Source organism: Scatophagus argus, chromosome 1, assembly GCF_020382885.2.
Source record: "Scatophagus argus isolate fScaArg1 chromosome 1, fScaArg1.pri, whole genome shotgun sequence".
NCBI lineage: Eukaryota > Metazoa > Chordata > Actinopteri > Scatophagidae > Scatophagus > Scatophagus argus.
In genome coordinates, this window is record NC_058493.1 from 9,008,356 (window position 1) to 9,035,832 (window position 27,477).

At 38.3% G+C, this 27,477-nt stretch overlaps 1 protein-coding gene across 2 annotated transcripts; it reads left to right on the forward strand.

Annotated features, from left to right (window-relative positions):
- Positions 1-258: 258 nt before the first annotated feature.
- Positions 259-27,477, forward strand: slc6a2 (solute carrier family 6 member 2). Of its 2 annotated transcripts, XM_046418140.1 has the most exons (15): positions 259-682; positions 1,065-1,528; positions 3,127-3,258; positions 5,641-5,878; positions 13,921-14,059; positions 14,606-14,740; positions 15,260-15,363; positions 17,186-17,310; positions 18,642-18,754; positions 19,820-19,948; positions 21,036-21,135; positions 21,651-21,751; positions 23,016-23,183; positions 24,820-24,891; positions 25,189-27,477. In XM_046418140.1, the coding sequence occupies exons 2-15, from the start codon at positions 1,237-1,239 to the stop codon at positions 25,210-25,212; spliced, it is 1,872 nt and encodes a 623-aa protein (XP_046274096.1). In that variant the 5' UTR covers positions 259-682; positions 1,065-1,236; the 3' UTR covers positions 25,213-27,477. The 2 variants fall into 2 exon arrangements, with proteins under 2 accessions (XP_046274096.1, XP_046274176.1); XM_046418220.1 differs by lacking the exon at positions 259-682 and having other exon boundaries at positions 728-1,528.

A 27,477-nucleotide genomic window follows, 5' to 3' on the forward strand; every position in this document is an offset into this window, starting at 1 on the left:
TTCTTAGAAAACTGTAATTCAATCTGTTTAGTACAGAGAAGAAACAGATAAAGTCCAAATTAAAACATTAAAAAGTTTTGTTGTATGTGAAATTCAAGTACTAATATGAAGCTCAAGGTAAAGTGATCTTATGTCTCTTGTAAAACGTTAAAGCTATGCGCCAATCTGACAAGCAAAGACACAATCTGTTCTTTTACCCTGTTCTTGAAATGGAAATTACTTAAATAAACCCGGTCTTAGCTTATAAAGTTCACATCAAGCTTTTCTGAACAGAATAATTGGCTTATAGAAAAGATAAGGTGTCATATTACTCCCACGAAACGTGGATTAATCTTAAAACCACTCTTCTCCCGACTGATTGTTGCACTGACAAGTCAGCAGCGGATGAACAAGTTTATGGGAACTTGAGCTCGGACAAAAAGCGATCATGCCAAGTCGACATCAAACTGGAGAGAAAGTGTTCAATTATAAAATATCACGTGGACGAGAGAGAGGAAACCGATTTAAAAGCTCGCATTTAATATCGTCTGTGCTGAAGAAGGCGAGTCTTAAAGTTCCTTCAGAATGGGCAGTCTTCTCTCAGATGCATCTGGACAACAGCAGCATCGGGTCATGGAGAGGTGTCCCTAGCTTCACCAAGGACGGAGAAAGCCTTTCAGTCGCAGACCGTTAAATTACTTAAGTAATGTTGACGTATTGAAATAACCATTTATCTTTCTCATTATCCTTATGAGTAATGTTTTTAGTTAGTAGTTTGATTACTACTATTCAGCGCACAATGCGCTCAGTGCGCGTGGTGACGTAGAGAGGAATTCGCTGTGAAGTGTCTTTCACTTGACGCCTGCTATTGCTCTGCATCAGACCACAGATACAATGTTCTGTTTTATTGTTGTACTGCTATTAGTGGCACACAGGCACCGGGTCTGTCTGCTGTAGGAGGAATAATGTCACAGATTCCTGTTCGGCAGTCGTAACCTGTATTTCTCGCTGTGCGTAACTGTAGTGAAACTTTACGCACAATCACCAAACCTCTCCAAACTCTGTTTCTCTTCCCTCCTCTCCAGCCCATGTACGCGGAGGCATCAGCTATAGTTTCGGCGGAGAGCACTCCCTTGTCCGTTTTTTGTCAGCCGGATTGCCGTTCTTATCCAAGCGCATAGACCAGCTGCTTTGTCAGAACCCGCAGGGGGCCGTGAGAGCACCGGGCCAGCGTGGGCATCGTACGCACCAGAGAAGATGAATATCCAGGTTATGCCAGAACACAAGCTCTCGTCGGTGGCCCCGCTGAAACAGTGCAATGTGGAGAAAAAGGAGGTAGAACTGATATTGGTGAAGGACCAAAATGGTGTCCAGTACACCAGTTCCTCCATCATTCCCACCCCTGGTCACCACGCAGGTCCTCCCGGATCCGAGGACGAACGAGAAACTTGGGGAAAGAAAATAGACTTTCTCCTGTCGGTCATTGGCTTCGCGGTGGACCTGGCCAATGTTTGGAGATTTCCTTACTTGTGCTACAAAAATGGAGGAGGTGAGTACCATGTATTACTGATCGATTAATGCGCGTACTCAGATGCTTAAATGTAGAAGAGGTCACAAAGCTGAGCATGGCACGCCGCCAAGTTCAGGTACTAAATCCTTGTAGTAGAATAACATAAGAAAAAAGTACAAGGCGGGATTACGTCCGCCAGATACCCTGCAAATTACGCTAAATCCACAGAGTGAAATAATAGTGTTTATTCCCTCTTTGTTCTCTTCTTTCTTAGTTCTGTTCTTCTGTTTTAGGGTCAGGTGCTAAAAGCGTCTCTGTTCTTACTTGTGTCAAATGTGTCAACACCGTTTGTCATTTTCAATTAGATTTCAGTTATTTTGATCTGTCGTTGATCCAATTTTAGGTCCTTTAATCTCCTTTAATTGACTTTATTACAGTCCCAGGTGCATTAATAGGGAAGCGCATTTAGCTTTCAATTTAATGAAGGAAATACCTCATTTCATCAAGGCATGCACATGGAAAAGGATATTGTGCAAAATTTAACTTCTAAAATGCCAAATAGTTAATGAAAAGTGACAATGTCCGCTGATTGAAATTCATGAGTTTATTGGCTGCTGTTGAAAGTACATTTGGGCTCATGGTCTGGATGCAAAGTATCCACCATTAGAACCACTGGAAACTGAAGGTGCACTGAAGTGGTTGGGTTAAAAAGAAGACAGTGTGTAGCTGAAACTAACAGCAAGTTGTTTTAAAGAGTTGTTACATGTTGATAAAACTATCTTAATAAGCAGCTTACATTGTTATCTTCAAAGTGCATTAATATTGTGTTTCAGTTCTTTAAAACTATTAACCTGAATGTGGTTTACCGTAAGTGATAAAGAAAACAGAGGAAGCCATTGTAGTTCAAAATCTTGCCTTTATTCTGTCGGATGATCAGTACTCGCAAAAGATATAAAACTCTGTTTAATCCAGTTCGAAATGTACCGTAAGGTTTAATGTCTGGCCTAACAAAAAAAAACAAAAACAAAAACTGAAAACAAGTGTCTGAACTCAGTTTTGTTCAGTACATCAGCATAAAGGAGTAACTGATTGCCAACTTGCAGTGTTTTCAAAGCAAATAAACACTGAAGCTGCGCTGTAGTGAGAAAAAAAAAAGTACAGTTGAACCAACAAAGGGTTGCTTTAAACACAGTGTTGGACACTCGGACACTCATGACAACAGAGTGCTCACTAGAAGGTGTGCCCCGTCCTCTGTTTGCCTCTGTGTCCATTCATTTGCTGAAAATCAACATGTTGTGCTTGGTGCCCCAAAGGGTCAACTACACCGCTGGCCTGTCAATCATATTGGCCCTCAGCAAAACGTATTCATTACTACAGATAATGTGTCATTTGTGATGGACAATGTCATGAACAATTCAATTAGGAGAGGTTATTTCCTTGTGCTCCTCAGGCACAGCATGAAAATAGCTCTAAGCCTTCCTGGTTGTATGTTACGGTGTGTTATTTTTTTTGTCCAGCACTTAATTTTTCCTGTCCTGCAAGAATTAGTTTTTTCAGTTTTTGTTTGATTGATATTTTGTGTGCTTTATCCCACCATCAGTGAATTAGCTAAAAAATGTAATTATTTCCCTTTCCAGGTGCTTTTTTGATCCCCTACATTCTTTTCTTGGTCATTGCGGGGATGCCATTGTTCTACATGGAACTTGCCTTGGGCCAGTACAACAGGGAGGGGGCAGCTACAGTTTGGAAAATATGCCCTGTCTTTAAAGGTGAACTTTAACATAAGCAAACACACAAACACACACATATGAACCTGGCTGTCTTTTTACTTCAGCCTTTCTCTAACCTCTTAAACTGTTTTAGTTAAAGCTCAGTCGTGTCCTTTTTTTGCTTATCTTCAGTGTCTTGCCCTTTTATTCCATCCCTTTGTTCTTGTCCTTTCCTCCTCACAGGTTCATAAGTGTCACTAATAACTAATGTCTCTGTCACATCTCCTCTTTTTCTGTTTAACCTCTTTGTATTTTTTGATCTCTCTCTCTGCTTGTACTTGAAACCCTATACCCCTGTCTATGTTCTCACAAATGTCGAGTTCAAATGAATGAAACAAAACCAAGCCAAGGCATCGTCAGTGACATGCTGAGGAAATTTGGTTTAGTTTAATGGAAAGTCAATCAACTAAATTAATCAGAAACACAAACAGCATTCTAAAATCAAACAGGGTGTATTATGTACTATCATTATAGGGAAAGCCATAAGCATGTAAAAAAACTGCTTGATGTAAATTTCTGTTGTGTAAACTCGTAATTAAAGTTTACATAAAGCTCATTGTGCAAGTGGAGATTCACAATACTATCTGTTTTCCATTAAACCATCCTGATTAGAGCATTAGCTCACTTACAAGAAAAGGAGATCTAATAACCATAGACTGTATCAGAGATCAGGGTCTGACACGTGAGGCTACTTGTGAAATTCTTTACAATGGGCAGTAAGGGACGACTCCACTGTTTTCAAAAAGAAGTCAGATTCCATGTAAGTTTATGAGAAAATGTTTCAACTTCTTACTTGATTTATTGCCTCAGCATTTTCCCTAATGAATTCATGGTCTCAACCCTTAATTTCAAATCTTCTTCAACACATCCTGATGTTTATCTTATTTTAAAAATTATGGTCCCATTTATAGTAAAATGGAGAATAGATTAGGGTCCACAGTGCAATTCTTCCCAATTTACAGTGTAATTTGTTGTACTAACAGTGTACTAGTAGAGTACGTAATGATATGTAGATACAAGGGAACAAGATGTAAAGTTAGGGAATAGAGGGGGGGAAACCTGGGGCCTTTTAAAAATTATTTGTAACAAAGCTGTTATCTGTTTTCTTATTAGTACAGCATAATCATTAATGAGCAACAAAGTAAGAAGGTTGGGGAAAGATGGTGTAATGAGTCCTGTACAGCATGTACTTTTTTTTATTACTTTGATTTTACCCAAAATGATCAAATGCTACTTAAGATACGTATGCTGGGGTACAACACTGTGAGGAGTTCAGAAGCCTGAGGTGGTATCGATTTATGTGGATTCTGGAGTTCTGTTCACTGTTAGTGTACAGGGAGTAGAAGAGCATTTTATGAACAGGCAGTTGGAGATGATCAATTTTATGTCCTGCCACAGTGCAACTGTCATGAACAGTAAAAAACTCCATTGCACATGAGACCTGACTTTTCTGTGACATTTTACTTGGAAGTCTCTTATTCAAAATATATAATTTAACGCAGGGGTTTTCAACCATTGTGAGATTAATGCCTCCATCTGCACTACTGAATCAGCACCAGTCACTGCTATTGTTAACCTCAGCGCTGAGGAGGGTTTGTTTTTTTTTCCTGCCTAGAATGAGTGGGTGATGGGTTTATGGCTTCTATGTTTTCAAGTAAGGACATTGCATTCCAGTGGAGATAAAACAACTCACCCTTGAATTCACCACCGCCTCACCCTGCTGAAAAAAGTGCAAAAGCACAAAAGTAAGCATTAATGCTCGGAGTTGTAGAGTAATTTGGAGAGGTTTGACAAAATTACAATATGAATGTACTCCTGCGTGAAAGATATATGCCTCCAATGGCAATGATTAGATGGTGAAAAGGAATGAAAATGTCTTGCAAGGATCGGAAGACCCCAGATACGAGTCAAAGATGACAACGGTTTGTCATATCAACAATTTACAAATTTTCATTCATAGAGGTATGTAACTCAGCTGACAGTGGAAGACATTCTTAGAGATGCAGCATCTCTAAGCTGTATCTGCTATCCATGATTTATTTGTTTTAGGTTACGACCATTCTTAAAATAAAACATTTATTCAGTGTCATTACAAATAAAAGAAATATCATTAGCTTTTTCAATACTGGCATACAAATTGTTTGGAAAAAATGAGATTATGAAACCTATATTAAGAAAACTAATAAAATACAATGTAAAGAGAGTGTGTATTAGGTGAGTTTACTCTGGGATGATGTTGGACAACACTGCAGAGAAACAAATGTTGCACAAAATAGTGTTGGCACGTAACATATAAATCCTATAGATTAACATTGTCTTGTACAGCATGACAGGAGAAACCATCAGTTTGTTCTTCCTCACTAATAAGGCTGTGTTCCTCAGGTGTGGGTTACACAGTGATCCTCATCGCCCTGTATGTTGGCTTCTATTACAACGTTATCATTGCCTGGTCCCTCTACTACCTGTTCTCCTCCATGACCAGTGAGCTGCCCTGGCTCAAATGTGGCAACAGCTGGAACAGTGAGAACTGCACCGACCCCAAATCCATCAACGGATCCGTCCTTGGTAATGGAACGTCTTATGCCAAATACAAGATCACCCCGGCAGCAGAGTACTATGAGTGAGTAATTTTTGATTTCTCTGAATTCATAGTAGTTAAATCATCAGATAATGATTTGTGTGGATCATTTACATTACATGCGACTTAAAAAAAATATAACAGAACCACTTTATGGTAACCTGACCTTTTCAAATTTTAACAGGAACATAATATTGTTATTGAAACTGTTGTTAAGACAAGGAGGCTGAATCTATCATTTAAAATCAAAGGCAAAGCAAATGTGGCTGATGTCAAAATGCATACAATGATCTTAATCACTGTTTGCTTTTTTTGCAGTATTTTCACAAAAACAAACAAACAAACAAACAAAGAGAAAAACAACAAAACAAACACAAAACAAAACAAACAAACAAACAAACAAACAAAAAAAACAATCAAGGCTTTGGCCTGCAGTGTCTTTGTAAGGTCCTTCATATTTGCATGTTTTGTTTATTGTATATTTGTAGAGGTTTGTTTCATTTGGACAGTGTATTGACTACAGTCCAACCAACAACAAACACCATCACCTGTAAGTGATGGTTTTGGAAGTTTTGTCTGAATACTAGTGTACTATTTGTGTGTAGATTCTCAGTCATCCAGGTCATCTCTAGCTTAAGTTGGGGCAACAGGACTTCAGTTTAAAAGCAAAGATGTTTCACCTCTCATCCAAAAGGCTTCTTCAGTTCTGATTAACTTGGTCGGGAGTCCCAGGTATTAGACTAGTGCACTATGCGGGTAATAGTATTTAAACTAGTGCACTAAATGTGTACATCCCCATGAAATAAATGTACACTGTCCATGTGAAGAGGGTGACCACTGAAACATGAAGACTCCAGCCGTATCCTTATCCAGCCGTAACTGTTTGCACTCTAAAAAGTGTATACATAAAAGTTCAAATGCACTCTTTGAAGTGCATAAAAAAAGCTCCATCTGTTTATACTTCAAAGACAGGCAGCTCTTCCCCAGCTTCTGTGAAGACTGACTGTGCAGCCCAGAGGAAGTCTGTGAAGTGACTTGGACAGTCCAAGGGACACACGCTAAGCATGACTCACAGAATACCCTGAGCAGGCATCCCAGCAAATAAAAGTTGATTGTAAAACTCCCACTCCCATTCTGATGGGCTACACGCTCTCAAACAGTTTATTTAAGCAATATCTTTCAATTTCCAGGAACCCTCAAATTTGATATAAGCAATACATTTACCCAACATGATGAGGTCACCTTTCATATGAAAGTTCCAAGCTTGTGAATTACTTCAACAATGTGCTATTGCTCAACAAGTAGATGTTGGTCCATAAAATCAGAAGGCAGACTGTACTATGTATCTTCCAGGTGGACTATTTCACTTCACGCAGAGGAAAAAGTCCGTAGATGTGCACAGACATACTGACAACAATGAGGTACTTAGGGACAGATCTTTCATGGAGTTAGGCTCTGTAGGGGACAATAAATCCTCCTGGTTACAGCAAGCTTTGAGCACAGGAGCAATGCCAAGACACGGCATGAGAAATTGTGGCTAAATGGGTCCACAATTCTCTTGCTTCACCATTTATTATCTCCTACACCCACAACTCCTCTTAGTCTACTGTCTTCAGTTATCGTCACCATAGATTGCAGCAACATTCAACAGTCCAGAATTACTCATTTGAGCTGGTGTGCTTTGCTAGTTAGTGGAGTTCATGCTAATTCACAGAGGTGCTACATACAGTATACAGTGTTAATCTCACAGCACAGCTGATTTATTGCGTAAGCCTAACAGTAGGTTAATCATAATCACCTACCATTTCTGTATGTAATTTAGTTCATTTAGAGAACATGCAATTTCATTGATTTACTAGCACTGCAGATAATGGCATTGTGTAGGAAGATGTAAACACTGCATAGCAAACAGTTGCCTATTTACAAATCAAACATGAAGCAACATTAGCATCCATTTGGAGTCGGTTTCCTGGACACTTGATGAATGTAAGTCCACTATTCACCCTCCTTTTAGTTCTGTTTTCAGATCTTGAGAGAAATAACTGCTACATTCTGCACAAAGTTCACCAGATAGTTGCTATGTATGTAGGTAACGGACTCTGGGTTTATCAGAGTGTTTTCAATAACAGCTGTCTGCTACTTGAAAGAGAGTAAACCAAAGGGTAAACTTGCCGGCCATAAAACCAGAACAATGAGCTGAAAGATGCTAAAATGCTGTGTAGATCTGAGGGAAATGACAGAGTCTGTGTTAATCCTTTGTGTGTTCGACCCTACAGGGACCCTTTTCACATATATGTAGTCATATGGTCCATTTGGGGATGAATGAACCTTACCATGCATTCTTCAACAAAACAAAAAACAATGAAAACATATAGTGCTTAAGATAGAGGATCACAAAAGTTAAAAAAAGCATTTTCATAGGCTATTTTAGCCTTCTTCCATGTCTTTATAACACATTAAAGAAAGATAAACATGGATAAGCATATTGCTGATTTGGGACTACAACTGATCCAGCTTTTAGAGAACACCCAAAGTGACACCCAAAGTGGGTAATAATTCCATAATACCCTTTCAGCATATAGTAATTCAAGTGATCTGACAGAAAACTAGGCTATTACACCTCTGTCCTGACTCTGGTATCAGACTTTAGAAATTCTAACCCAAGACAGGCGACTTTGGCCAACCGCTGGCCATTTCAGACAGAGGGAGACTGGCATGCCTGTTGGCATGTTGTACACCTGCAGATGTGTGGGGCTGTGCCTTCAGATGGTGAAAGACTGATACAATGGCAAAACACCTGCAGAAAACCCTGCAACTTGTGATAAATTTCTCCTTTGCCTACAACAGCATAGAGAACAAAGCACATTCTGGCCCATTATGATTGATGCCATGGCACTCATGTCAACAAGTTACAAAGAGACATGGTGATAAGGTGAGGAATACCTTTAGAGGGGGCAATGGTGTGTGTGTGTGTGTGTGTGCGTGCAGTTTACTAGCTGTGCATCTTTCACTGACACAAAGCATATCCATTTTCCTTTTACGTGTTATTAGAGGTTGGGGTGACAGTCCAGTAAGACCATACCCTCTGAAATCTGCTGCTTCTCGCCCGTCAATGCTGAAGCAAGGTGTTGCAGAGGCAGTTAAAAAAGGATGTCTGGACCATCCTCTCAGACTAGACGGGGAAAGGCAGCTTTGAGAATACAAGTTCCAGTGAAAGGGACCGTGTGGGGCATGAGGTTTTGCAGTGCAAACAAATTCTGCTGCCTTTTGAAGGTGTGCATTTGGAGGGAGGGGCTCAGCTGAGAGATGCGAAGGAGGAAAGTCTTCCATTTAAATGTTAATTTCTTGCCTTCTATCGCTTTAAGTTGTTTTTCTTTTCTTTCTCATAACTTATCACATATACTGCAACTCACTATCATCAAAGGTTGTCTTCTTAGTAACTCTCGGATAGTTCACCACTTATATGAGCTATCAGCTAAATGGTAATACATAACATCATTAGACTGCATCAGCCTCATATCAACCAACCTTGTAAAGATGGAGCACACAGTAAGCATTCAACAAAAGGCTACTTTGCCACCAAATATTATATGAGGAACAGCTAACCAGAGAAATTTACAGTTATTAATATGCATGATCAGACTTTCAATTTAGCAGATGAAAAAAATTAGTCAAATTTCAGCAAAGGTTTTCATAACTTGCTTTCAACCTCCATTTTATTCTCTACAAGTTATCTAACAGATGTTAAGGTTTATAGTACATTGTTAGTTGTAGCACTGAAAAATACATACAAGTAGATTAAAAGACTTTAACAATATTATGTTAAGATATTCTGTATGACTTGACTCAGTGTGAATAACATGAAAATGAATTTTAAATCATATGACAGGGCTTGTTTGGATGATGAAAAGTAGAGGGGGCTATGTGAGGCCAGCCAAAACATGACTTCTGCCAAAAGACTGACCTGGAAACAAGAGATCTGGGCATTTTTCTGTGATTAATTTGATAACTTGTGCAACCTCAAGAGATCAAAGGAATCTCCCAGATGTGTGACTCCCAAATCACAGCATCATGTCTATAGGCTCTACAGAATAAAGCTGTCTTAATGCTGTCTCAATGCTTAAAGACATACAGATCATGAAGTAATTGGGATGGGCTTAAGCTTAAGCTTCACCAGAGATGCTTTTCAGATGGCTGAATATCTTTTGAAACTTCCCTCTTCTCTCACCTTTCCGATATCAGAATTTGGACTGTGGAGGCATTGTTAGATTCTGTTAACATTTAAGGGAATAGGAAAAAACTATCTTTATTTAGGCTTGATTTGAAGCTTAAAGCTTTAAGCTTGTTTTAAACTGTAGATGAATATATGAATGATCAAGGTCAGCCACAAAAAAAAAAAAAAAAAAATGGAAAATGGAAAATGACAATGACGACAACATCAACTCGCTTCATTAGCACATATCCTTTTTGTTTATATGTAGCCTGAGGCAAGCACATCTGATTTCGTGTCAAGGATAACTAGACTTGATAAATAGCCCTCATTTAAGCAAAAAGATCTAATTACATAGACACTTGAGAAGATTGCTTTCACTTCAATCTCACACACAATTTAACATATTTGTTGAAAGACTTACTTTTAATAACAAGGACAGAATCATTTGTAACTAATTAAATAAATAAGTCTGAAGTTAGATAGAACCCCTCAGCTGAATTTTGATCCTTATGTCTGTAGTCCTTTTTATTTATGTATTTTTTCACATGCTCTGTTTGTCTTTCTATAATCAACATTAAGACCAGGCTGCACGCAACAGTATGCCAGCCTCCAGTATACAGAGACCTGCTAATGGCAACACTGAGTGTCAGGATAGCAGCATAACCAGCTTGCTGAGTGACGATAAGAGTAAATGTGTTTAGAGTAACTGGGCCAAAGGGACCTGGACTGATGTTATAGTGTGCATTTACTGGCAGCGCACTATCAATGCTATCAGATGAACAAGGAGGCCTTGGGGCATTACAACACAACACCAACACAAGGTCAGAGCATAGACTCTAAATTTCCTTCCCCAAATAAACTGATGTCTTCAGGGTGTTATCTGCTTCCCCAAAGACCATATAGCTTTGAATTTATTATCAGCCAAAGATAAGTAAATTCTAAAGAGGAGTTTCACAGATCCTTCTGGTCCCTTCGGACTGAATGTCTGAACATACTTCAATTTGCGTGTTTTTTGTGTCGGACTGTAGTGTAAGCAACCTGAATATCAGATCCAAATGCAGTTCCGCTGTTTATCAACCCATTACATCACATTCCCACTTAACTGAATCTTTCTTTTACTAAGGTTTGAGGAAAAATGTGAAGGAAGCAAAAATGCTATCAAATGTTTATTATGGAATACTGATACAAACAAAATACAACCTATTAGTGGTTGCAATGGACACTTTGCATACACTGTTCTTGGTGTGCTACAGCTAGATATTCTCCTCTCTGTAGAATTCAGCTATGATGAAGAAATGACTGTCCACGGTCTTTTCCAACAACATTGTCCATGATAATAAATTGTTTGTTTGAAGGAGGATTAAAGCAACTATGGTCTCTCCACATCAATTTACTATAGAATGGGTAGAGTATGACTGTAGCATTAGCTGACTTATGCTGCCCTCTATTGGTGACACACTGGTGCAGGATAAATATGTAAAAGTAAAAAAAAAATATCCATACAATAATCACAATTTGGTGCAAAAGGTAACCATTAACAAATCATAGCATAGATATGAACAACAACAAATACTAAACACAAATTGCTCCAGCACGTAAGAGAATGTATTAACAAAATAAGACAACCACACACATACTGAGAAATGCCCAATCCCTTGCACTGCCTCATGGTTTTGTGCTAGCTCAAAATGTTGCTCACTGTGAGAAGGATTAAACTTACCTCACATAAATAACACACAGCAATAATAGCTGTTCATCACTGTGAATGAATTCAGCTGATCCAAACCATATCAATTTGAGTTACAAATTTAATGATTTTAGACTCAACATAACCAAAAAAGACTTGCAACTCCATTTGGACTTCAACACCAATGACTCATGACTTCACCTGGACTTTAGCCTTTTGACTTGAAAATACTTGGTGCCTTTCTCCAAGCCTAAAGATTAGAAAGTATTACTGTACTGAAATTACCGTATTTCAAAACCATGCCACAAATCAATTATTTTCCTTTATTCCCCGAATAAATTAACATTAACTCCACGGGTCCAAAATTAACACACTTCGAGCGTCAAATGTTAATTTTCTGTTTGGTAAGTAAATTTCACCAAAAGCTATGCGCCACAAAGGCAGGTAAACATTTGTACCAAAATAGTCATGTAATAAAATCATGCTGAGAGTATCTACTATGTTTTGGTATCACTCATGGGTGCACCGCTTCAGAGTCTTCAAGGTGCATTCAGCTGCACCTTGCAAATCTATGCTTGAATGGTCACATAGGTCATTTAAAATGAGAATGTTTCTCTTTTCACTACATTATGACTTGTTTAGGACTTGAATTTTAGGGTTTAGGGCTTGACTTGAGACTTTGCTTGTTCTGACTTGGACTTGAGTGCAAAGACTTGAAACAATGACTTGGACCCAACTCTTGTTAGAAGTGTAGTACAGGATTTGTAACAATTTCAAATATGTATTGTCTTCAACTGAATTAATACTTATTAGAAACAAGATACAACAAAATAGAAACAAGATACATACTTTATTCCACGATAAGCTAAGCTCAATGCGATTCCAGCATGATTCCATGCCTCACACACAGACCACAGATAGATATCACTCTTATCTGAATCTCTGAAAAGAAAAAGAAATTCAGAACAATTGTTTCAAGAATATCCTCATGTGACTATTTTCTCATGTGGTCCTTTTTAAATGAGCTGAAAAACATTTTGGGAATATTATGCTGGTACCTGCTGTCACCAGATGTCAGGACAGCATACAGACAACAACTTCTGACCAAAGTGGCCAGAATAGTTTTGTAACATATCACAATAATGCACTAATGAATCTGAAGTCGTATTCTTCCTTCCCATTACGTTGAGCAGACATTCGAAGAATAAACTCACAGCTGGAAACAATGTTTACATGGGGATTGAAGGGACACCATTCATCTGCCTTTGTTTCATTATGTCATGATAAAACACTTGAACCTTCAAAACCTCACCTTAATCTGACAGTGTGATCTTAATCTAGAAGTGTTTGGCTGTAGGAGAATAGCTGATAATAGTGACTCAATACTGGACGTCATTATTGGCAGTGTCAGCGTATTTTGTGTCAAGTTGGGAGAGGAGGGGAGTAAGAGAAACACAATGAAATCACTTTAAAAACCAGTTAACAGATGGCTGCATGATCCAACTTTTGTCTTTACCAAAAAGGATAGCTCTACATTAAATAAAACATATATAATCTACATTACGGCTGAGTTCATTAGCTGTAAGTCAGTGAATACTCTGGCCAGTGATGAATGTTGGTTGAAGGTGAAGTTCTGTTATTCATTTTTTCCTAAGCAGGCTTCTGTTCCATGTCTAATCTCTCACCTTTACCTCAGGCACTTTAAGTGCAAGCTGTTTTGTTTAGAAGAAGAAGAAGAAGAAGAATCAGCTTTATTGACAGTATATATATTTTTACATACACACACTGAATTCGTCTTCTGCATTTGACCCATCCTTAGTTGAACACACACATGCAAAACCTGGCAAATTACATGCAGTGAAACACACACAGGAGCAGTGGGCAGCATCAAGCGCCCGGGGAGCATATTGGGGGGTTAAGTGCCTTGCTCAAGGGCACATCAGCCGGCTAATGGAGGGGGGCATTTTTCGCATTAATCACTTCACCACACCCAAATGACTCCCACAGATACAATATAATTTGGATGGGCTGGATGACAAAAGCATCTCTAGGTGTTGAGATGTGGACAAGAAATGACTTGCCATACCACAGAAAAATTACATTTATGGCAGAAGTTAAACAATGTCTGCTTGATGTAATGATAAAGTATATGTTTTTCTGTTGGTTATGTGTGTCCTTCTGCAGACGGGGTGTGCTACACCTCCATGAGAGTCGTGGTATCCACGACCTGGGCCTGCCTCGCTGGGATCTGACCTTGTGTTTGGTTGTGGTGGTCTTCATCCTTTACTTCAGTCTGTGGAAAGGTGTCAAGTCCTCAGGGAAGGTACAGGCTCTGGACCACCAAACAAACAACTGTTACTTTCTATTTTTTTCTTACTTTAATTTTAAAAGTTTGAACTCAAATCATTTAATGACAACTGTAATATCTGTACAGCATTTGTAGCTGTTACAGAGAAATTTTGCGGTCAGATGTCATAAAGCAGCTAAGTATAAAGTGGTGATACTGGATCAAAAAAGCCTGGTCAAGAGGCACTGATAAATATTGTGAGGGTCAGATATAGTCCCCCATTTCATCCTTTACATTAAATGCTATATAATATACTGTAGTTACTTGTACTCAAGCCACCAAATGTAGCAAGCATGATGATTTGAAGTTGCAATCACAGAATTTAAGTTACTATACCATTCCCATATGTTTACATGCCATACTGATGTCACACATAACCTCATAATTCAGACAGTGAGAGAGGGGGAATGGAGCTTGTTTTCTTTGCAGTTAAAGTATACTGTATTGATAGAATGGTTCAGTTAAACAAGTGGTTATATTATGTATTTTTTCCCTTTTGCTCAATTGTTCTGTGCATTTCAGGTGGTGTACATCACAGCTACTATGCCCTATGTGGTCCTTTTTGTGTTGCTGATCCGAGGTATAACTCTACCAGGGTCCATGAATGGCATCAGGGCATACCTCCACATCGACTTCCAGCGGCTCAACAATTTAGAGGTAAGAGACAGTGCATGTTGTTTCACAGGCCATCCATGCGTGTTGGAGAGATTTTGAAAAGGATCACTGATGATGAAAAAAATAGGATTGATTCTTGATCATGAAATCCCAGGTTTCAGTTGCAGGCAGGCCTACAGTTTGAGTAAACCTGTGGGACTTTCAGATCCAGAGCGGATTCAGAGAGCCTTCTTTCTGTGTTACTGTCATTTGTTGGATGGAATTACTCATGCTGTGACAGTTTAAGGCGACATTCCCTGTGCACGTAATGGATGTATATTAATGAGTGTGCTATGCACACACACTCAAGATATGGTCTTCCACTAGCAGGACTGATGTACATGTATAACGGTCGAGTAAAAGTTCAGATTGTGTTTTTGACACTTTTTATAGTTAATTAGAGTTAAAAATTAGAGTTATTTCATGTTTTGCAAACCAGAGCCAAGTGTTATAGACTGATAAAGAGTGGAAAGATGTAATTCATATTCAAAAGCTCATGTTTGTCTTTTATTTTTGCTATAGGTGTGGATTGATGCTGCCACCCAGATATTTTACTCACTAGGAGCAGGATTTGGTGTGCTCATTGCGTTTGCCAGTTATAACAAATTTGACAACAACTGCTACAGGTGAGAGCTTGTGCTGTATTTGTGATGTTTGATAGTCCAAAACAAGCCCACATTAGCATGACATCCTATTGTTTTTTAAAGCAATCAGTCTCCTCCAGCATGTAACCAGATCATGAGGGAGCAGAGGTGATGCTAATCTGTTCAGCTGACCCCAATGACCAGGTGTTAGCAGGACAGATAAAGTACAGGCCAGGAAGGGTTGCCAGATCATAGCCAAGGGCTGTATGTTGACTGGTTGTCACAGAGCTGCTGTCCTTCAGAAAATGTTGTGTGCTTTGTTAATCTTCCGCCACATTATTAATAATTGGCAAAGCATCAGTTTAGGAGAGGGAAAAAGAACGTGAGCTTCTCACTGAAATACATTTAAGAAGACTATTCATCTGTGAGTGTGAGGGTTTTTTTTTATCCAACCATTCTATGACTGTTGCTGTAGTACCACTCACCAAAAAATAAAAAGGTTTTTATCAAACAAATTAATTTACAGTGAGTGAAATATATTGAAAATTGTCATCAAAGAGGCTTTTCACGCCCCCCCTGTAGCCTCTGACTTCCTCCACCTTCTTCAATCCCACACATGGCCTCATGCCTTCCTCCTCTTTCATGTTCCATTTATTGATGTGTATAGACTGCTGGCAGGTGGGATTTGGATTATGCCCTTGCTGGCCAATGAAAAAATCTGAATTAAGCAGCCCGGAAGATGTAAGAAAAACAAGCACTGAACAGAGACTTTTTGTTTGTATACCCAGACAGAAGGAGGAAACCTGCACAAGTTACAGCAAAGAAAATGATTAGCGGTGTGACCTCCATCACACCTAAGGAAAACATAACCCCAAAAACCACGGAAGTACCATTTATTAGGTTTAAATGTTTTTCCTTGGCTGGTGGAAAACTGCCAAAGCAATTGACAGAGTAAAAGAAGAGGATGCAGCGTTGCTGCAATTCTTTGTTAGGTATGTCTGCTGCTGTAGAATATGTTAAATATTTTTCTAAATTCAGTTAAAATGTTAACTTAGCTGAATTATTTAAAATAATATTGATTGAAATAATTGAAATGTCAGTGTGTCATGCTTAAAATAAAATGAAATCTTAAAATTGCACTCAGATCTAATTTGATTTTCTCTTATATTGCCAGAGCTTTGTATTTGAACTGCACAGCTTCAAGATGTGAAATGGACAGAAATTCGTTCGTACTTGTCTGATCTTCCTTGCAGGGGCAATATATTTGATTATATTTTGAATCTTTAAGTTTGTCATAGAGATAGTTTCAAGTGGGGCACTGTCTCTTTGAGTGTGTTAAATTGTCTGATAAACCAGAGTGAAGAGTAAGATGAAAACTGAAAACACAAAATGTTCACACCGCCTGCGCGCATTACAATAAGATCAGAGAAACCAGAGGGAAAATCAGTGGGAACAAAGTGCTCAAAATCACTACCTCAGCCCAGGAGGTAGTCAAAGGTCAGTTTGAACTGGTTCAGATTGAGAGACAGCTGCAGATTAGCGGCTTCAGAACAGCTCACTAATTACCAATCAAACCACCAACCAGGAGCACACAATGAAAGCTTTTCATTAACTTGAATATCCTCTCTAAAACACAGTGATTGGCTGAAGATCAAACATTGGAAAATTAACACGTGGGCTGATTCTGGCTAAATGTATCTGTTATCTTGAGTCAGTTTGTCCCGTTAAAAAAATAAAGGAAATCAGTCTTCTTACAGCTGCGACTGGAAACGTGGGCCTCCGCTGTATTCAGAAAACTAAGATGTACAGATGTGAAAGCCTGCTTTCCTTTAACTTGATTTTGTTGTGTGTTTTCTGTGTCTAGAGATGCTCTCCTGACTAGCACTGTGAACTGCGTCACCAGTTTCTTCTCAGGGTTTGCTATCTTCTCTGTGCTTGGTTACATGGCTTACAAACATGGGGTGAGAATAGAAGATGTGGCAACAGAGGGTGAGTGTTTACATACACAATGCTAAAAACAAACAAACAAGCAAACAAAAAGGAAAACTCTCATTCAAAAAGGCTTTGCAGTATTCTTCAATACAGTATTCTACAGAATTTTGCAGTTTTTTTTGCAGTGTTTTTTGCACTATTCTTATACGGAACCCAAATAACCATTTGGTTTTTAGAGTATTGCCATTTTTGTTTTTAAAAGAACAGTTCACCCAAATATGAAAACATTTCATAAAACGTCACAGCCAAACACTGCAGTGTTCTCCTGCAACGCAAACATGCTCTTCTGAAAAGAAAACAGAATGATTAAAAATATATGCAAGTTTCTTCACATGGCATTATAATTTGGTTTACTCTGTTTGGTGATTGCAAAGCAGCATTGTTGTGGGACTTGTCAGAGTTTGTTTGTGAGAAGCCAGTTAGTCTCAGCAACTTGTGTTTGGAGGCTGTGAAAAGTGGGATTTCTAGAGGGCCCTTATGAACATTAATTAACAGTACATACCTACCTAATTCTGCTCTACATCCGTCTGTTGATGTCTTTCTGTGTACATGGAAAACACATCTGCAGTATTTTACATGTAAAGATTGTGTTGGAGGTTTGTCCTAATGAGCAGAGCCATGCTGACTGAGTAAACTCCATACTTTACTAACATTCAGCACAATGGGCCAGATGATACTCAGATATTTTAAGACAGATTTTATCTGGACTTTACAGATTTTCAGCTTAATTGCATAAGAGCTCATTGAGCTTTTTCTATTAGTTCATTCACTGCCATATTTGAAACTCCCTGATGGTATTATGGTTATACCAAGGTAGGTATAGCTCACACTATGTTCAGTAATATGAATAAAATGAAAAGAATTATGGTGAACTGGAATTTTTTTTCTCTTGACATCTGCAGCATTTCATGATTAGTTTTCTTCATATTTACAGCCTGGACCCACTTCTGACACTACTGAGTCTGTCCAGCTGTTGTTGTAGTCCTTGCTCAGTAGGAGACAGCAGGTCACCAGCACCGTGGTATATTATTATATTATTCTAATTATATATCATATGTCAGCCTAGTGACAAATTGGCAACCTGTCCAGGATGTAAACTGCTTCTCGCCCAGTGTCAGCTGAAATAGACGTCAGCCTCCAGGCAACCCTGCAAGGAATAAGTGCTGATAGATAATGGATGGATGGATGGATACAATTATATATTATATAGTACGTTGCTATAATTCTCTGTATTGCATGAACCTTTGTAAACATTGTTTATGAAAATCATAACTTTTGTGTGTTTATGTTTTGTTTGTTTGTTTGTTTCTGTATGTGTGTGTGTACAGGGGCAGGATTGGTGTTTATCATCTACCCTGAGGCAATTTCTACACTGCCTGGCTCAACATTTTGGGCCATTGTGTTCTTCATCATGTTGCTAACTCTGGGCATTGACAGTGCGGTGAGTCCTAATGACCACTACAGCTGTTCTACAGAACATAATCATATTCTGATGACCAATAGTAGAAATCTTTGTAGCAGGATGGGATGGGTAGAGACAGCTCTGTTACATAGTCTACATAAAATGCACAAGTGGCAAGTAAATTAACATTTAAAAATTTAGTGGGTACATATATAAAAGTATAAATACAAGATCAAGACAAAGCTTAGTGGTGAATATTACTGATGAAATGCATGCATACATGCATTTTGTCCCAGTGCCACCTTCACTTTACAGAACAGACACACTGTCAGAAATGTCAGCTTTATAACAGAAAGTTTTGCTGAGGTGCCCATTAAACATGACTTGTGTGGGAAAATCACAGTCATTGCACATTGAAGTCCCCTCCCAAGCACCAGTTTTTTTAAATGATAGGAGGTCACCATGTCTTATCATGTAAACAATTATTCTGCTATAACATCAAAATAATAGAATGCTCTTAGGGTGACTAAATAAATGTGAAGGGCAAATTTTCTTTTTTTCCTTTTTTTTCATACGTCACCCCCCCTCCCTGATTCTAGTCAGCTCATGGTGTGAGCAATGGTTATACAATGTAAGTAATAAGAGTAATGTAGAATAAACAGTGTCTCAGTGTGGTCAGCGTTACTGTAAACTAAACGGTCTGCTGCTACAGCTGCAAAAGCTTCCTTCTTTGACATTTCAAAAGCCAGCAGTAATTTAACAAAACATCTGCCCCATGACTCACTCGGGCCCTAAATAAACAAAGGATGATTCAGCTATCTCCTTTCTGTCAGCAAATGTCCTTAAGTAATTCTTTCAATCATTTGTCAAGTGATCAGACCATGTCAGTATTATAGAGAGTAATACTCTGTTGTACTGAGCTGTGTGTTTTGTTTTTTTTTTATGCCTGTAGTTGATTTTTATGCCCAGATCAAAGCAAAGATAGATTCATTGTTCTGACAGATATATGATGTGTAAACTTAGGCATACCGGCTATTAGAAATCGTCACTGTTGGCGAGTAGAGATTTTGTCACAAGTGTTATGTTTCTGTTTGTGTTCACCAGATGGGCGGCATGGAGGCAGTCATCACAGGCATGACAGATGACTTTAAGATCCTCAAGAGAAACAGGAAGCTCTTCACCTTCGCCACAGCCTTCTTAACCTTCCTGATTGCCCTGCTCTGCGTTACTAATGTCAGTATCACGTTTGCCGTAAATTCAAGTGCCATGAATTTACACTCATTATTTGAATTGAGTATACTTGTCAAAATCCCATTTTAAACACAATGTTTGCTGATGTATTGCTTCAATTTTTGTTTTACTCCTCCTTTTTAAAAAATATATTTCTGGACTCGACACTACAAAATTATCTGTCTGACAGCAAGAAATTTTGGGTATACCTAAGAAGGAATGGCCTGTGGTGTCAAGACATGACAAATGACATCTAAACTGCATGTCACCACTGCACACAAGGAAGTATTCAAGTCTCATGATGTTGTGGGGAAAAATCTACTTAAACAATTTCACAGACCTTCAAAGAAATGATCAGAAATGATATTGCATCACACCTTGTTAAAAATTCAATACAGCTGTATTCAGGAAACAGATTCACATGGTATCAGCACCAAGGAGAAATGTTTACCAATTACGGAAATACAGACTTCGGGAAGAGGAAAGTATTATGTTAGTGATTCACATGGTTTCTTCCCTTGATCAAATCAATACCCTGTTATTGGGAAAGTGAATGATTCCTTTCCCATGCTGGTTTTCCAGAACAAGATACAGAGTGTATCGCTCAGGATACAAATCTACAAATGTATTGTCCAAACCCTCTGATGCACACAGAAACCCCTCATTGTTCAGGAGACGCTTGGCTGCACTGCATACCTTTGCTGACTGACTTCCTACACACTTAATACCACACAGACACACACCCAGTGGTGGACCTTTACTCAAGTACTGTACTTAAATACAATTTTGAGTTCAATTTTCTATTTAATGTTACTGTATATTTCAAACCTTTGTTGGAAACCCACTAATGTTAACAGCTCAACCAACTATGTTCCATGTGAAAATAGTCCAGAAAATGTACACGTTTAATACTTTCATTACACTAGTATGTACTCTTTTATTTGTCATGCAGAAGTTTTACTTGTAATGGGGTATTTTTACAGTGCTGTATTGATAGTTTTAATCGAGTAAAAGATCTCAGTACTTCTTTTGCACGCACTCACACACACACACGCACTCACTTTGTCTGTTTCTCTTTCCCTCTCTGTAGGGTGGCATCTATGTGCTGACCTTGTTAGATAAGTATGCTGCAGGGACTTCTATACTGTTTGGTGTGTTGATCGAAGCCATTGGAGTGTCGTGGTTTTATGGTAGGTACTTCTACAATACATACTACTTGCTAGATTTCTATTTCGAACTCTTTCTCACTTTTCTATCACCAATCATATGAGGAAAAATAGCTGACCTAAGTAACATATCAAGCTTTGTCTTCCTTGTCACCATCTGTTGGTCCTCTGAAAAGCGAAGATAAAATTACATTAAAAAAATATGTAGGGGAAAAAAAAAAGACCTAGATGGGCCCATTTCAAGAGGGATCACACAGCAGGCAAACTGGAATAATAATAAAAAAAAACCCAATAAAAATGGATAACAGCATGGGATCATCTTGATAAGATAATGAAACAAATAACTAAAAGACACATGACGAGCTATGTCAGATCAAGGTCAGATCAGAAATGTGCTGCAAGCCATGTAATCCCTCCAACTCTCTGGTGAGGCTGCATACTTTGAAAGAACTTGCTGCGTACAATGATTCAGTCTTGATTCTGTGCAACTTTACTCTCCCCAGTAACCTTTGCTGTGTAACTTTTCACGTTCACTCCAGGTGTGGACCGCTTCAGTGAAGATATCCAGAGAATGATGGGCTTCAAGCCAGGACTCTACTGGAGGCTGTGCTGGAAATTTGTCAGTCCAGCTTTTCTGCTGGTGAGAGAATAATAACAACAACAACAATAATAACTGGGAATTCTGACATTTTTATACTTGGGCCCCTGTGTTTACTAATTTTGGTGCGTAAATGACCAGCCATGATAGCGGCAATGACATAATCCTTTGGAGCTACTCAAAGTTGCAGTATAAGTGCTCATTTTCCCACTCACCGTTACTGAGACCGTTACTGAAACCATTATAAAAAAAGAGTCCCCACTAAGACAGATCTTTTTATTAAAGAGTAAAATGTCTTGCTCGAGGAGAAGTCTTTCTGTGTAACAACTTAGGCCCAAAACTTTTTATAAGTAGGCATCATTTACACACCAAAATGTGTAAATATAGGGCCTTGGCTTAAAAAAATTCTTGAATTTCTCTTCAGCAGATAAATTTACTAAAACTATTTTAAGAATTGACAAACTGTTTTAATGGTTGACATCTTCTAGAAACTGTCATTCACAGATGCATGCAAACTATGTGAAAGTATCATTCATTCCAGCAGGCAGCTGACACGCTGGCTGTGACACTTTGCTCACCAAGTCAGTTGTGAGATTTAACCTAGAGTAAGAACTGCAACATTATGAGAACCAAAACCTAAATTTATCTAATGGGCCCAGATTCAGTCATCAGCAGTGGTGCTTCTGGCTTGTACCCAGAAGGATGGTGGATCAAGGAGGATAGTTTAACAATTGTGAAATAAGTAACTCTGTAGTCCACGTGTGGAGGAAGCACATGGTTGCCTCCACTGCTGCTCCATGACTGGGTGTCAACAGCCATGAGCTTCCCCTAATACAAATGGATGACAGTTTGAGTTTGCAGTAACAAGGGCTACAATGCCTGAGAATTGGTCATTCTACTTTGTGAGAAAAAGGGACAGATGCAAAAATAAATAATCAGTTTTGCAGATATATTTTGGGCTACTGAGTACAGTGCTAATGACAAGCTTTTGTACTCTAAAAGAGTAGACGTCCTTGTCAAAAAAGAGTGCAGTGTTCACATGTCCTCCGTGTCAACTGAATGTTTTCGTCATGCATTATTGTAGTAGAAACACAGGAGATGAGTAATGTGACTGGAAAAAGAAAACATACAACACCACACTGGAACCATTATATTACAGTTCATCCAGCCATCTGTGAAGGTGCACTGCACTTATATTTATGAAGAGACTTCAAACATTACAAGCAGCACCAATACAAATAGATCTAATGCACCTTATGTCTTGGCTTTTCTTTTTTATTCTTTCTCTTTCTTCTCTCTATCCCAGTTTGTGGTCATAGCCAGTACTTTGACATCATCAGGCCTGAAGTATGATGAGTACGTCTTCCCTAACTGGTCTAACATAGTTGGCTGGGGTGTAGCCATGTCCTCCATGCTGTTTGTCCCCTTCTATGCCATGTATAAATTCTTCAGTGTACCAGGAACATTCAAAGAGGTCAGTATCAATATCTGGTTTGATACTATTGCACCCTGTAAGAATGTTTTTACAATGTCAAATATGTTTACAGGGTTAAATAGTAAAAAATAGCAAGTAGCAATGAAATATATTTCTATTTAATCAAGCATAGCATTACTGTGTGAAACTGACTTGTCTTACAATCTCAGATTTCAGTCCACTGAGTTAAGAGTCTGTTTTGTTTTCCCCTCAATCCCAAAACAGTTCTGTTACGATCCAGTTAAAATCAGGAAGTCAAGATTTAAAAAGCAGCATCTGTTTTCACGGTTAAGTAACAGTGGTTATTTACAATATGAACCTGGTACTCACAGCACTGTTGATCAGTCAGTAAGTCAGAGGTCAGTCAAGTTGGCAGCATTGGGCCTAGCTCCAGCAAGCCCCTGGAAAAACTTCAGCTGGGATATACACAAATCCACTGGCTTATTCCTCCTTCTGACAGACTCCAGAGTCAAGGTTTCTATTTACCCGTTTACTGGTAAGCTACTCTGTGTCATCTTTGAAGTATGGATTCAAGATAAGTATTTTTTTATCCTATATACATAATCGGTAATTAAGTGTTTCTGATGGCACATACCAATTAGATAACCAATAATATAACATTTTTGAATTTCAATAAAAAGTTTATAATCTGTAGTTTATGTACAAATTAAATTTAAATTACATTTAGTTAGTTTATAAGCAAAGACTGATGAAGTAAATCTAATTACATTTGTTGTTTTAGCCATCACAGACTTTCAGGTGCAGCAGTTTGTTCTTGTTTTTGGTCTTTTCTGTGTTTATTGGTGGATCACAAAATAGCTTTATGGTGTTTGACTGATTTTTTATTTAGAACTGAAATTGTGACACTCTGCTAATGGCACAGGCACAGTTTGTACTGAGATGTACATGTATGGTAGAAATAAAACAGGTTCACACACACAGCCTGGTGAATTGTACAGTTGTGACTAGTGGCCACAGGCAACAGTATGTTCCTCTGTCACACAAAAGTTGAAAACAGCAGCATTCAGTGAGTGAGCTTTAGTCTCTCAACTCGATGACACTGGCACTGTGAGAACACTTTAAGATTTTCAGATCAGAAATGATAAGTTCAAAGCAATGAGAATTTGGGATCATAATCATCAAAAACACCAGAGGGCTATTTCCATCCTTCAGCAGTCAGCCAGTGTCAGCTTCACTCTACTGTAACGATTCCCACATTCCATCGGCATTTCCTGTTGGTACTCAAGGTTGAAGATTCTTCTCAGGTTCTCAGAACGCACAGTCTTCATAAAATCTCCCGTCATGGCCTATCAAGCTTTGGCTGTCTCCTCCACATGATAACCAGAATAAACACCTCTGAAGTTCTTGATAAGGGTTACTCGTGCATTCCCGAAAGCACTGGCATATCTTGTCAAAGATAAAGTCCATAATGACTGTTTTACTAATGGTTTGTTTTGAATTTGATTGGCATTACGTGGATCCCTGTGATGATTTGCAAATGTGAAAATTTATTTAAGAAGACAAGCATTTAAAAATCAGAAACTATTGTGATTTACTGTATGTATGCCTCAAAGATGATACATATTGCTGTGTGAGAAGTCTTGAGAATAGTGTGTTGTAATTATATGTTTTGCAGAGGATAGGCTATTGCATCACTCCAGAACATGAGCATCATTTGGTGGCTGAAGGAAATGTACGGCAGTTCAAAGTAAGGGCAATGTTTTTTTGTGCTTTTCTAACAATGTTCATTCAAACTGGGAAAATGGCAACAGTTAGGCTGGATTTGAACACTTTTGCTATTTGTAAAACTTTTGTATTTATTAAACGAGGAGCTCAGTTAAAAAATGGGTGAGAATATACTGTAACAACTACTGTAAAAGACTCTTTTAGCAAAAACGGACATCAGTGAGTGAGCAAGAAATGTCAGCTAAGGACATTAAAATAGAATCAAAAACATTTTACATGAAGTCACAAAGCAGACCCAAGACTTTCTTTTGTTTTTCAGCTCAGACATTGGTTGGCCATCTGATGACAAATACCCAGAATTCCCTCATCCACCCTCACATCTGGTGTTTGGAGTTCCTGTGTGCCACCAGTGGTCAGGCTGACAAGAACAGCGACAGGCTCCAGACTCTCTCAGCAGCCTCCTCTCTTCTCCCAGTGCGTTTACTACCCAAGGCCTTTGTTGTCAACAGTAGCTTCAAGCACTTTGATTTCAGAATTTTGCCTTTTAACATTTCAGTTCAATTCTGCAGCTTCAGCTCATAAGGGAGGTACATTCCATGGGGAATACAGTTATTTGCCCATGGACATAATTATCATTTTTATATACAATTTATGATTTTGTATAGTTTGTGAAGTGACTATTATCTGCTTGAAGGGACAGAAACTATAGTTAAAACTAAAACAATCCCATCTCCCTGTGTATTACTGTACAGGGGGCCAAAATATTTCATTTGTTAAAGTTTTTAGGCTTATAATTATTTATTGTGTTCATAATAGAAGAAAGTCTCTGTTTTTGCAGATACGTTGGCAGAGTTGCTTATCTGTGTCAGTGCCTTATCAAGCGAGACACTCCATGTTTCTTACAGTCCGTACACAAAGAAAAAAAACTGTAGCTATTGACTCAGGAACCAACTAAATCAAACCACAGTTTGTGAATGGCAATCTCTTGATTTGACCCAGTCTTTTGTTATTCAAATCAAAGAGATGGAGGCCAACAGTGCATCAAGTGCTTTAGTTAAGAGAAAACAGGCCTGGTGTAATGCTTTTTGTCACGTTCTATTACAGAAAAGGGAATAATTCATTCAACACTCCAAAGCTTTAACTCATAAAAAGACTAATGGTATCTTCACAGAGAACGCAAAGTAAAATTTCTCCTTGCATTTCTTGCGTGAGGTTTACTGTGGGATCATTTAAGTTTATTTATGTACTTACACGAGTTTGTGGGATCATTTGTGCTTATTGTGCTAGAATACCTTGCTATACATTAGCTGTAAGCTAGAGAATGATGTCAGGCATAGTGAGTCTGTGTGTGTGTTCAGTTCAGCCTCTGACTAGACTTAGCTTTCCCCCGAATCAGTTAGTAGAGTATGAATCTTTCTGTTACTGCCTTGCATTCTCTCTTCATTTTCCTTCCTCCTCTCTGTCCATTCATTAAGTACATTTTCAACATGGACAAACAGGGGCCAGTTACAGTGCATTATAACACTCAGCAGTAGAGGTTGACACAAGATGAAGATCTACTTTTTAATTTTAAAGGTTAAATAAAATGAACTCTGGGCTCCAGTACACGGCTCGGCATCAGTGCAGAATCCAGTATGACTGCAGGTGTTTTTCCTCTAGAAACTTCAGATCTGCCCCAGATCTTGCAGACTTGCATAGTGTCATTTGCAACACAGTATGCAATGGCACTGCGCAAAAATTTTGCTTGGCTTTCTGTGTGAAGACACCATAAGGCTGATCAGTGTCTGGTTGCTTACTAAAAGTGAAGAATTCAACAAAACAAATGGCTGTTAATAACTGTTACAAGCAGTTTTGTTTTATTGTTGGGTTACTCTTAATTTACAATTTTTTGTCTGCTAAATGCTTCTGAAGAATATGTTGCTTCTCATACAATGACACAATGAGAGAAAGAGTGAGAGAGATAAAATGTGTGTGTGTGTGTGCGTGTGTTGGGATTTTGCTGTTAATATACAGTACAAAGAGGAGTGACAGCTTTTCATTGCATAGCAACTCTTATATTTTAATTTTAAGCATATCTTGTGATGTTTCACTTTTTCATCACCGTAGAAGTTACAATATGTTCCTTCAAGAAGGCTTTTGATTATCTTATATTGGTCTACTTTTTTATTTATTGGAATGAAGTTGAATTTTAACCTTGAATCATCACAGACCCTTGCTGAATGGAATAAAGCCACAAGGAAAAAAATTCAAATATATGTCGAATATATAAGAAGATATAGAAATATATTCTTTTGTTATATCTAATCTTGTATTTATCAAACTGTTTATAACAAAACGTGAATGTAAAGTATTTTAAACGTAACTGTCCACAGTCATAACATGGTGTTTGATGTATAGCTAAGATGAAATATTTAGAAAAAAATATTCTTCAGTGTAACCCTGGACTACTTTGTCACATATGTGAACAAATATACCCCAGCTTTCCTGGACTATGTTTACAAAAATACTGTGTACAATACCAATGTCCTGTTGAACGTGAGTGACAAGTATCTATAAAGAAGTCTGAAGTATACATAATAAAGAATTTCTTCTACACACTCACACACTT

Excerpts from the sequence above, each read along its gene's own strand:
- slc6a2 (XM_046418140.1), top strand. The coding sequence starts at position 1,237 with ATGAATATCCAGGTTATGCCAGAACACAAGCTCTCGTCGGTGGCCCCG. Across the intron at positions 1,529-3,126 it reads GTGCTACAAAAATGGAGGAG|GTGCTTTTTTGATCCCCTAC; the intron begins GTGAGTACCATG and ends TTCCCTTTCCAG. Across the intron at positions 3,259-5,640 it reads AATATGCCCTGTCTTTAAAG|GTGTGGGTTACACAGTGATC; the intron begins GTGAACTTTAAC and ends TGTGTTCCTCAG.